We start from the raw sequence: 12,534 nt of genomic DNA, 5'->3' as shown, positions 1-12,534 counted from the left end.
CACCTCAAAATCACTTATAAGCGCGTCTTAACAAATAGAAGTTAACTTGGATTATAATATAAGTAAACATTCAAGGTATAGTCTAACTGTTATCAGCACAATGGCACGGTTAGATATCTCCTTTCATTCATAAGCTACACTTCAGATTACGCACGGTTGCACTTTCTGACAATAACACTTGAATTTAGATTACATCTGCTAATTTTTATCAAACTTTGGAATTTATTACGCACTTATAGACGTGAAATAGTCTCGTGATTGATATGTTTAAATGAAGTGTAATTTGATACATCGATAGGTCTAATTCTGTAGCTTCTTGAATGAAAATAGCGAAATTATTAAGATTTATTAATTTAATGCTCCATCTTTGCCCAGTTATGAGATATTTAAAAACTGGTGCATCATGTTTATACAAAAAACCAAAGCATCCGTCCTTATCTTAAAAGTTTTTCAAATATTGTTTTCTAATTTGTCATAAGTTTAAGGAAATCTCTTTAGTAGCGACAGTTAAGTCGTCTGTTTTAAGTGCTTTTGTCAGTGCAGTCGTAGACTCTCACAGTGACTGAGCTATCGTAGGACGATAGTTTTCATCTCGGAGAAAAACATTTGAGAGGAGTAAGTTGGTATTTTTCTTGACTTTTTGTTAATATTACGCATATATTCACGTAATCACTAACATATAAATAACCCGTATCCTTAATGTCATAAAATTTTAGCAAAAAAACACAAGGATACCTTTTAATTGACACATATTTTCGTAGAGCAAGTTTTAAAGTATAATTTACTTTGGCCACGAAAATAAATTTAAACGTGCCTTTTGTATTTAGATACAATAGAAATCTTTTTTAAACTAACAAAAAATCTTCGGTAATTTAATAAATTATATTTTAAAGTGGACGTACACTGTATTTAAAATAGTATATTTGGTAGTATCATAAAGTTACGCTTAATGTTAATAGCAGTTTTAAAACTCAATGACAGCACACCGAAAATAATATATTCAAATAGTAAGTTACGTGTTCATGAAAAGACTGCCTGATAGATATATTAATTACTCAATTATGATGTACCTACTCTCATGACGACGATTTCGTTTACAATATAGACTATCTGTTTACCATAACTCATGTGACTAACTAATTATTTTGAATATTAAGCCATAATAGGTTTTCTTTTTTCAATTTTAAGCATTTGTACTACCGACATAATTTATTACAATTATTGTAGAGCCAACTTTATTCACGACTCAACTTACGTCGCTATGCATATATGTACGTCCTTTTATTATGACTGTTCAGAATGTTCAGATGACCCATTCGTTGAATGTCAATTAATTTAAAAGTTAAATATGACCTACTTCCCGGTTTCCGATAGTGGTGCAATTGTGTATGCGTAAGGCTTGTGCTTCCTGTTTCGAATGAACGGACGATACAGGACGATGCGCCCTTCTCCCTCTAAAGATGTTAGCTGATCGGGTGCCGGGCTACCAGCACCCGCTGGCTTGACCACACGGTGTTTGCAGGTCATATGAAATGCCTAAAAGAACAAAATCAATGCGCCAAGTAGCCTTGACTAGGTACAGAGTAATCATTCATTTTGCAGTCATTAACTTATTTTTATTTATTAACCTGTTGTTAGCAAGAAAGGGCGATGGAACCCTGGCGAAAGGTTAAGTATAAAAAATGATCACATACATTGAGTGTGTTAAAACAGCTCGCGTCGGTAAACTCTTGTCAAGATAATATGACTATCTCGGCCAGCTTAGCGGCGGATAACGTCTTCAGTAGCAGATGTGATCCGATGTGAATAACTTGAACAGTGTGAAAACATTCCTTTGTATACCATGGAAAACCTCATAGAAGAAGATGTCCAATGGTACGTTTTAACATCCCCCATTTACGATATACACAAACTTATTTTTTGTTTTATGTCAATAAGATTACCGCTTAAAGACATTATCATGGATACAGTTTTCAGTGTCAGGCTAATGTTTATTTGCTTGAAGACACCTGGCCTACTAAGTAACTAGTAATCTTTGCCCAGTAAAGCAGGTGGTTTTACATACACGACGTTATAAGCATATGAGTTATGGTGACACATTACTACATATATTATGTAGTTTTGTGTCTGTAGAAACCGATGTCAGAGATCCTGCCACAGGTCACTACCTTTTAAAGTAATATTATAGTGATTTTGGAAGGGAAAAGCTGGTCTACGCTATTTGTACTATACGTGGTAAAGAAGCTCTCTTCTACCAAAGTTTCTCAACTGCAGATATACCTATTTCTTAAGTAGAACCCTTTCACATATTAGTCTCTTATATATAGAGACTACGACCTTGCTATATATAGAGACTCTCTATCACTCATGCAACTTTTATTTTCGGTTCGTTTAGGACGCATGATCACCGAGACCCAAGGACAGTATCCTACGAGCACGCCTCCCACCACTACCATCCCCACAGACAGACCAGTACCACGCTAGAGCGGAAACTACGTCACACACGGTCGGTGATATACACTAAAATATACAATATAGATAATATTATAATCGAGTGTTGCTGTCTTTGTCATTGTCAAATTAAATGTTGAGACAAATTGACTTTTTAATATGTCACTTGCACAAGGACAATGGACGAGTATCGTACGTGAATACGACCATAACATGATGACGTCATATTTTGTGCTATATAAAAGATAAATTACATCAGGAACCACTGATTGAAATTCCGTACCTTAAAACTACATTATTGCGTCTGTTTAGTACACAAAACAATATGTCTGTCTTAAAATTAGCACTCAGATGGACCCGTGGTATGTCATAAGCATAAGTAATTAAACTTTCAGACACACAAAAGGCAACTACGGTTAAACTCTATGTAGTCATTATACCTATCTAAATTTAAAAAAGCGAGCGGTAGCTAGAACGATAAATTTATTTTTATTGTTTATTTATTTTTAGACTAGGTTCTTGAATCAAAATATCAGTGTAATTTTGCAACCCCGTCTAGTTGAATAACTTGAATTTTACCGGTAAAATAGTTGATGGTGCAAACTATACACTAACAACGTTCCATTTTAATATTTGTTGTTTTAAAATATGTTAGCTTTAAATTAAAGCGCATATTTTTAATTTAGATTTCAACTGGTGATGTTCATTCAACAAAGAATAACATTCGCAAATAACTAAAAGCAACATCTACAAAAAAAATATGATATTTAAAACATTTTCAGTAATTAAAATAAATGGTTTACCTTCACCAACAGAAATCGTTTAAAAAAGTGATGTTAGAGGCAGTCTTTGAGAAAGACGACTAATTAATTGCTTAGAGATAAGGGGGTGACTGCAGAGCGGTGCATCCGCGTATATATGCCAGGCTCGTTAGGAAGAACGTCTGAAAGTGACACCGCCGCCGCTAATTACCCATGAGGACTACAGCTCACCGACTCCACCGATAAATGTTTAACACAACTTTATTCAAACATTTATTTTAAGAAGAAATAGTGACGTACGAAGATAACTTTTTGACGAAAATAAACAGCTTTTTGGACTTTGACCTTTTCGGTTATTGCGCAGTTTTCGCGGTTGAAAATAGATTGGGAAAAACTGGCCAACTGCAAGTTCATTGTTGTGTACATACGTGTGATGAGAAACGCAGACAAAAAGTACAAAAGTTCCTAGATTTTAAGTGATGAATAGACAATAGAAATAGTAGTGAAACATTCATTGTACCAAATTAAAAATATATTGTTAAGTGCTTCTGATGAGATTCCTTTTAAATGAGATCAATGTCCTAATTTTGGGGCAATATTCTTGCACTCTTGTTAAGCTGAAATGACACAGTGTTCCAGGTTATTAACACTATGAAAATTTGTCACGGCGAACGTAGTTATCAAAGGCATCGTGACCACTGTTGACACATACACACTTGCTAATTGTCCTTTGTCCTAAGCAGTGACGTTAGCCTTAACGGTTTAATCACAGATCAATGAAATTCTATCTAGCTTAATTATAAAACTGGCAGGCTGTCAGCAAATTTAAAACTGGACACATAAAAATAAAATCACACATTTATTTTAATTTAATTTGGATAAGTTTAGGACAGAATAATACTATCAGTGAGAGTTGTTTATATTAGTTATAATCAAAAAAAGGTTTTTATATTTGAGATCTGCCAAAGTAAGACTAAAAATAACAGTACAATATTAAGCTTCTTTAATTCTAAATTTAAACGTGTACAAGAAAAAACAATATAAAAAGACAACAATATTCTTAATTTGAATACGTTATGTCAAAGGCAGGCTTGTCGGTTTAGAGGATCACAATAACCATCGCAGGGCTTGCATGTAACCTGCAGCGGCTCACAGCGGCCGGAGCGGCCGAAGCGGCATTGATTGAGCTGCTCGCTACACAAAGCCCGGTGTAATGTACTAGGTACGGGCCGCAGCTTATTGTACGCCCGTGTCGATTGTTACTTGCATCTCTGTATATTGATCGGTGTTCTTACACCGGCGTGCCGACTATTACGTAATTAAATGTTACGAGGTCACCTGCGCATTAAATCATAGTTTAAAAGGGGTGGAGGGTTGGTTTTGTCCCTGTTTTTATGTTTGCTGTTTGCGATTTTTTTAGAACTCTACTTCGTTTTGCGCTTCTTGCATGTTCTGCATTTTTAATGAGAAGCTATTGAGTCTAAAACGATAATTAGATACACATATATAATTACATAAATGTTTGTTCCATAATAAAAATGAAAAATATTAAATGTAAGCATATTTTTCGTTATTTTGTTATACATAAGAAATACGTCACTACCATATCAAAAGGCCCGTTGAGTAATTGTAGGTACACCTATTACCATAAAAATGTCTCATATGGTGTTCCTGAAATTTTGAAACGTAAATATTTGAGAACAACAAATCGTTTCAATGTCAAATGACTCACGTATTCATCATGCGGTTGTTCCTAGAACCTCCCAGAACATTCTAGATATTACACAATGTTGTTCAACTATCAGACTCACTACAAACTGTTGTATCATACTCTCAAAGTTTTAAGACTAAGGAAATTAGACGATATTCCCGCACAAGTTCAACCCTGCCACAATTAGCGACTAATTACTAACGCACACGAGTGCGACATGTCGCTGCGATTTGTATCATCGTGAACAGTTCTTAACACGCCTTACAGCGTACAACATCTACGAAAACACGTGTCAATCTTTTCAAATTCAAAAAAAGAAAGTACTTTGTTAGATTCGACGAAAACCAGTGAGGATCGAGGTGATTAGTTAAGTTCTCGGTTATCCGTGCTAAAGGGATGTGATGTCGAAAAATAAAGAGAAATCTAATCAAAATGCATCGAAGGATTGGCGGCGGAGGTCTGAGCCTCTCATCGCGGTGCCTGAGGATGAAAGGTGAGGAGGACGCTGAGCGGGGTTCATTAAACACCACTATTAGTAGATAAGCGCTTTCTCAAACAAAACAACTTCGTGTTACGGTAGATCGACACCGCTTTATGTAACACTTTTAATATTATATACTGGATTTTGTTTTAGCTGTTCAATGTGTAGGGCTACGTGTTCTGGTTGTAATGTATTAGTTGTGGTTGTTGTAGTGGCTAAGTAAATTAAGGATTTGTGTATTTTTTTTATGACTTGGTTGACGGATTAAATACGTTTCGTATCGTAGCCCGACATAAGAAATGAAAATGTCGTCCTAATTACATGTAAAATTGTGTTTACTGACTTCTAAAGTAATCGTATGTATGTATTAGTAGTGACATCTATACCAAGTATCCCAAATTCCTCGACTTAATCTAGTTCTTTCTCAAATTAACACACTTCACAATATTGGTTTAACTAAGCGACTTGCGATAAAAGTAGCTAATGACATGAAAAAGTAGGATAATCTTAACTCAATAAACTGTTGTTAGCATCTTTATTATTTACGTCTGTTAAGCCAACCTAGTTTCTTTTATAGCCAGTAATTTAAATCTGTTAGTCATTATGTATTTTTCAGTTCACAAATCGATTTTCCTTCAGGTTTAAAATAGGTATTGATTTAAGTGCCGCCTACTCGTTGTTATGCCTCATTGCGTTATTTAAAATTAAATCATGATATGGGAATTACCACAAAATCATGAAGTAGATTTTAAATCTTAACCAGGTTACCAGCAGATGGATCATCATTAATTTGGTAGTCTTCTTCACAGTGTCCGCCACCAGCTACAACCTACTAATCTCTTCTAGCATGTGTTGTGTGTTGATTTTATCAAACAAAATTAAGTAGTTGACGTTTTTTGCAGAAGAGCAGACCAGCAATTAGTAAATGATAACCAAAGCCTTCAGACGCTTATAGTCAATTTTACCGTAGCACAAGATTAAACGAAGCTACTACTTATTGTATAGGTTCAGTTGTAAAAACTCTATGACGAAAGAGGGTTTGTTACCTCGTATGTTTCCAGAGAGCACCCGCCACACTCGCTGCCGCGGCTAAGCGTGGTGCTGCCGGCCAGCACGGGCTCCAGCATGGAACAGATACCAGTTCCTAAGTCTACACGGAAACCACTGTCACATGGAGAGTAAGTATGCTTCGGAAATCGTTAGCAATCTTCTATACACACTCACTTGTAGTGCCCCATGTAGAGTCAATTACAAGGTTTGAAAGGAAAAGCAGATTAAAAAAAACAATCAACTCAGCCTATAGCCCATAGCTAATGCCACTACTGGTAATAGGCAGAATGCGTTTACTGTCCTATAACTAAACTTCTGAATAAACATAATTTAATTTTGCACTTCAAATTTCTTTCATAAACTTTCGACTACTGAATGTTTCTTTGAAAACAGTTACGTAATAAAAAATAAAGCTAAATGACATTAGTTATGGTCTACAAAACTTGTTTGCAATTTGCAATTTCAGTTCCAACGAATTTCAGCGAATTACATCTAGCCACTAGTAATTATATCCTAGTGAAGGATGGTAAAATACCCATCTACTAAAAACCGAAACTGTTTAGCCATGCCGGTAATAGAATTCTCCGCAAAATATTGCTAACGATTTTCATTAATTATGTTAGCGTCGTATTAATTTCCACTAGCATCGTGTTTTAGTTCATGAACAGTTAATTGATTCAATATATCATATTGTTTCAGTGAATCGATGACCATGGTCCTGTCAGCGTTTTATGCTAAATTATTAATCGTTTTAGGAGTAGCATTGCCAGTAACGAGCACCATACAAAATGAAGTATATACTAATGTTATGTCTGACGTAAGTACTACGTTTGTTATTTTAAAGCATACTACTTGACAGGTGGTGTGGCCAATGGGTCTATTTAATTGGTCTTCATTAATAGATTGAATACATCAAAATGTACATGACTCTTACTACAGCCACTATACGAATATCTTTTCAAGACTGTTTTATTCAAGGGGATACCCAGACTGAGATATCAGTATTTAAATTGTGTTATTTTAAAGCATACTACTTGACAGGTGGTGTGGCCAATGGGTCTATTTAATGGGTCTTCATTAATAGATTGAATACATCAAAATGTACATGACTCTTACTACAGCCACTATACGAATATCTTTTCAAGACTGTTTTATTCAAGGGGATACCCAGACTGAGATATCAGTATTTAAATTGTGTTATTTTAAAGCATACTACTTGACAGGTGGTGTGGCCAATGGGTCTATTTAATGGGTCTTCATTAATAGATTGAATACATCAAAATGTACATGACTCTTACTACAGCCACTATACGAATATCTTTTCAAGACTGTTTTATTCAAGGGGATACCCAGACTGAGATATCAGTATTTAAATTGTAACTTAAATATATAGGTAATAAGGCAGGTACTGATAACTGCCTCCTCCAAATCCATCTTTACGAATGCAGTACATAAATATTTGACGTTTTCACTTCACCAATGAATAGAAGTCAAACCTTCACTTAGGTTTTGTGGGAAATTGTTTAGTTTTTAAGGTTTTGATTTTAATTAATAAAGATGATTTTAAATCAGAACTCAATACGTCGATCCAGAAGGTAATTTTAAAACATAAATATTGTTCTCCTTACAATAATTATATTCTCTCTGCTATTTATATATCTATATAAACTGCTTATAAAAGGCCCAAAGGCCTTTTATAAGCAGGCTATGGACTAGATCAAATTATTAGAGAAGTAATTTATTTTTTAATTGCAGGTCTTTACAATGTATTTATATGTAGTTAGTATGCTGTTCTTAGCCTACACGTTCTATCACCTGCGAATAGCAAAACGAGAGAGAGATGGTAAGTTAGCCAGTAAGATGTGTTTATTGGACATTAGTAACTAGTTTATTGAGCTAGAGAATTGCACAGCTTCTTCATTTTAGAATTTGTCAATTCTTAAAAAATAAATAACCAAGAATAACGCTTATTCTTTTTATGACTAGTCTTCATTTAATTTATTGAATGTAACTCTTTGAAATCGTTGTAGAGAACGTGAAACGGACCCGCTACGGCAGTTTTTACCTGCACTTGGGTGTGGCAGGTTTTGGTGTGGGATCCATTATATATTCGTGCCTGCAGTTCGGAGGCTATTTTGACCTCTCGGGAGACTGTCAACTCGCTATTGTAGCTCTCAAGCCTGCTCTAAGAATTCTGTACCTTGTAGCTCAAACAGTCTTCATTTTCTCTTACACTGATGTAAGTACTACTTAATCGCTATTTAAATAACACAATTCAAGAGCTGATTGAAATATAAATAAGCAACTTACAACCACATTAATTGCAATTTTATGAAATGTCAATTAATTCCCTTCGATTGAACAAAAATTGGGACAATATCGCATTTGCGGTTCATTCATTATGATCTTCATACAGGTTGTTACTTCATTACTACTACTCATCCACAAATTATTTGAATGGAACTTAAGCTCCTTCATGTCTCCTCTTCCTGATGGTCAAGGACCCGCCCCCTCATATCTGGGTTCTCAAGCCGTCTCGGTTACCCCCTGTCCCCTCTCAACTCTTGCATGACGTACATAAGTATACTAAGTACTTACCTACTAATGGCTACATCACGACGCGGTGTATGTTGTATACTTACCTCTAATCGGTAAACATACAACATTTGTGCTCTGTTTCCGATATCAAATTGATGATCACCTGATAAATGCTCAAAACTACTCATGCTGTTTTTTCAATCAATTCGTAACTTCTTTTTATAGGTATGTTTTTAATACGTCTCTATTGAAGCTACACTCGCCTGAGGAATTACGATTCGTAGTGCTACCGGTACTCTATAACATGCAATGAATTTATTAAATAAACGTTTCAGATTTTAGATCCAATGCGTGGCGTGGTGCTTGATAGATTCGGACTGATGCACCTAATAGCAACAAACGTTTGCGAATGGCTTAATGTTGTCGTACAAGAAACCAGAGATGATATCATTGCCATGGCCTACGACCGGCCAGCACTCATACGCTACGCCAACTTCACCGGCGGCACAAAAATACTTTTTAAAGGACTTATCGAAAATACCACTTCTAAACTAGATCAGGAGCTCTCAAGTAATATAAGTGTTGATCTATCGAACCGCACAACAAACTTCTTAAATACCACGGTAAATGAAGACGGCTGGACGTGCAACGTCACCGATATGATCACACCTTTGATTAGAAGTGTTAATCCATACCTGAGACCGTGTGGAGTGGAATACAGCCTCTTGTGTTCCATCATCATCGTTGTTATCTGGAATGATATATGTACAGTACCTGGATCGGTCAGTATAATCTTATTTCTATATTCAATTTTCAAAGCTATACAAATCTTCTTCATATTCCACGCATAAAAAAATGAGTACTGAGTAATGAAACATACATATTTTTCCGCAAATTTTCAGTTACATAGGTACTAGATCCAAACCTGCAGGATTTTATAATCTTGATGTAGAACTCCGCGTAATTAATTCGGAGAAGCGCTAGATTCGCATTAATTAGGTCAATGAATATCGAATATCGAGTTCGTTTCCAGAAACCGGCAAAGCAGCGCGCTCCTGCGGCAATAATTGGCAAGGATCGTCAGTGCTGCGCTCGAACCAAATCAAACAACCATTTCTCCGTAGACTGCGGTAGCACACACAAAGGACTGTTCATGGGTGTTGCTGTACTGGCTGGGACTATAGTTAGCCTCATGTTGTTTAATGGATTGTTCCAAAAACGTGAACATATGAACTTAGCGTTATTACAGGTACCTAATGTAAAAATGTTTTTGCTCTTTACCAACTTCCATCTTAAAGCCGGACAAAATCAGACCGAATACAGCTAAAAAGCTCCGCCCTTAAAGTTACGATCACTATAATATATGATCTTCATACTTTGAGAATAATGTTTGAACTGTAATTATAACCAATTATTTATTCAGATAAACATCTGGGAATCAATTTTGTTCATGATAATGACTCTCGGATCAGGAGCATGTCTTCAAAGGATGCGGACCCTACCGTTAAATCGAGCCATTACAACGCTGCCTCTGGAACACGCCTTGTTGCTAGTTACACAATGTGGGGTTTACCTGTACTACCTTTTTCAAATAATAGGAGCTGGATTTTTAATACAGCAATATCCAGAAGAATCTCGAGCAACCAGGTAGGTTTTACTAAATGTCTTTTTTACTAAATGCTAGTCTATCCTGCTTTTATTTTTTTGAAATATAATTTTTACTACCTATTTAGATTTCCTCCATTCACTTTACAAGTTATTGACTTAGACTGTCGTAAGTTTTCAACCTGATGTCTTTTTCAATACAGAATCATATCACCACTATGTGCAGTGATACAAAGTTCGTGCCAAACGCTCTTGGTGTTAGACGCGTGGTCCCGCCGGTGTGCCAGCACGGGCCGGCAGAGACCAGGCCGGCAACTTGTGACATTCCTCCTCGTTGGTAACCTGGCGCTATGGCTTATCAATCGAATTAAAAACGCAAGAGCCGAATTTCACCCGTTACAGGTAAACATGATTTTACTCAGCAGTATCTGAATAAGTTTGAAGAAGAGCAGAAGCAAAGTGCTTGAATGTGTGGCCAGTTATGCAAATAGCATAAAGGTAAATAATTACAATTAAAATCTTTGGTTTTCAATATGAAACGAAAACGAGATACAAATTTGATACCTAAATACGTAATGAATTAAATATAAAAATAAACAGATGAAATGTTTTATAAACGCACTTATTAAACCATAGATATATTTTGTATTACAGATGGAGTTCTACGGTGTTTGGGCGTGGACTCTCATTACACACGTATCAGTACCACTGCTCGTTTGCTATAGGTTTCAAGCAACTGTGTGTTTCTATGAAATCTGGAAAAATGCTTATAAAAGATCACGAGAGACTTATATAGACTCTGATGATCTGGAATTGAAAAGTCACCATGTTGCTTAGTATTTTCACAAATAAAGTTGACTGATAAAATGTTGTTTAGTCTGCCGATATCGTTTTATTCAAAAGCTATTAAAGATCTTCAATGTACGTAACATAAAAGTAGCAATGTCTCATCTTTTACAACAAGAAGCCGAAGCTTTAACGTGGTCCAACGAAGAGATCGATTGAGTATTAGCACGGTTGCTAATTACAGCTTGGCAATTCCCGACTCTAATTGTTAAATTCAGGCTCCCGCTTTAAAATTTATTCAGAATAGCAAGGCAGTCACGACTGTCGCCACATTAACTAAGAAATGTTTTTAATCTACTAATCAAACATTGTGTTGAAACGACACAGATAAAACTTTTAAGGTCCAGTCTTATGCTGCTGCTCGACGCTCGTTTGCAGCGACAAATCTGGTCAAGTCATCCCATTTTAAATTTACCGCGTAGTGATACTAGTGAAAGAAATAGGAGCTTTAGGTACCTTGTTTGATTCCATTATTTATAGGAATAAATTTATAAGCCGTTGCAGCACCACACTTATATCGATATAATTTTCAGCTTTGTCGGTACATATTACGTGACCTTTTCGAGACGCGAGAAATTTAAAATACAGTCAAGTGGTCAGATAAGTCCAGGCCATATGAGGCCGCACCTTTAAAACTAACCAATCACAAGAAAGTTGAAAATGATTCTTAAACGGATGCGAGACTAAATTATAATTATGTTAGATCACCTACAGCCAAAACTTATTGAAAAGTAAGGAATGCTTTTTATACGATAATAAGCAAATTAACAATGTGGAATAGATGCACAACTCACATTATTTTATCAAATAATTTAGGAACGAAGTACCTACTTTCAATCTATAATTAGTCATTATAGGCTAGGCTCACCGCTGGGTATGGTTAGAATATTTAAGTGAGCAACACCAATATGACGCTTCTATTTAGTTTTAGTCCAAGTCGAATCTCCGTCTCATTAGAAATCTACCACTTAATTATGTAAGTTAGTGATCATCTATTATTTTAATATCTATAACTCAACCATTTATGTGGAGTACATACCTATTTGTTCACATTCACGACCAATATAAAAAAAGTTTGACACATTTTAATT

The 12,534-nt window shown here is 35.6% G+C and overlaps 1 protein-coding gene across 2 annotated transcripts; it reads left to right on the top strand.

Moving 5' to 3' along the window:
• Positions 1-1,712: 1,712 nt before the first annotated feature.
• On the top strand, positions 1,713-11,479 carry LOC113508301 (proton channel OtopLc-like). Of its 2 annotated transcripts, XM_026891252.1 has the most exons (11): positions 1,713-1,875; positions 2,396-2,506; positions 6,466-6,582; positions 7,154-7,271; positions 8,210-8,297; positions 8,485-8,693; positions 9,328-9,774; positions 10,026-10,241; positions 10,416-10,639; positions 10,801-10,999; positions 11,252-11,479. In XM_026891252.1, exons 1-11 carry the CDS (start codon positions 1,844-1,846, stop codon positions 11,432-11,434), a joined length of 1,944 nt encoding a protein of 647 aa, XP_026747053.1. In that variant the 5' UTR covers positions 1,713-1,843; the 3' UTR covers positions 11,435-11,479. The 2 variants fall into 2 exon arrangements, with proteins under 2 accessions (XP_026747053.1, XP_026747054.1); XM_026891253.1 differs by lacking the exons at positions 1,713-1,875; positions 2,396-2,506 and adding an exon at positions 4,747-5,416.
• The last annotated feature ends 1,055 nt before the right edge of the window (positions 11,480-12,534 follow it).

The sequence above is a fragment of the Trichoplusia ni genome, chromosome 2 (assembly GCF_003590095.1).
Source record: "Trichoplusia ni isolate ovarian cell line Hi5 chromosome 2, tn1, whole genome shotgun sequence".
In the NCBI taxonomy this organism is placed as follows: domain Eukaryota; kingdom Metazoa; phylum Arthropoda; class Insecta; order Lepidoptera; family Noctuidae; genus Trichoplusia; species Trichoplusia ni.
Note: the sequence above shows the minus strand (reverse complement) of the source record. Positions and strands in the feature narration are given on the sequence as shown.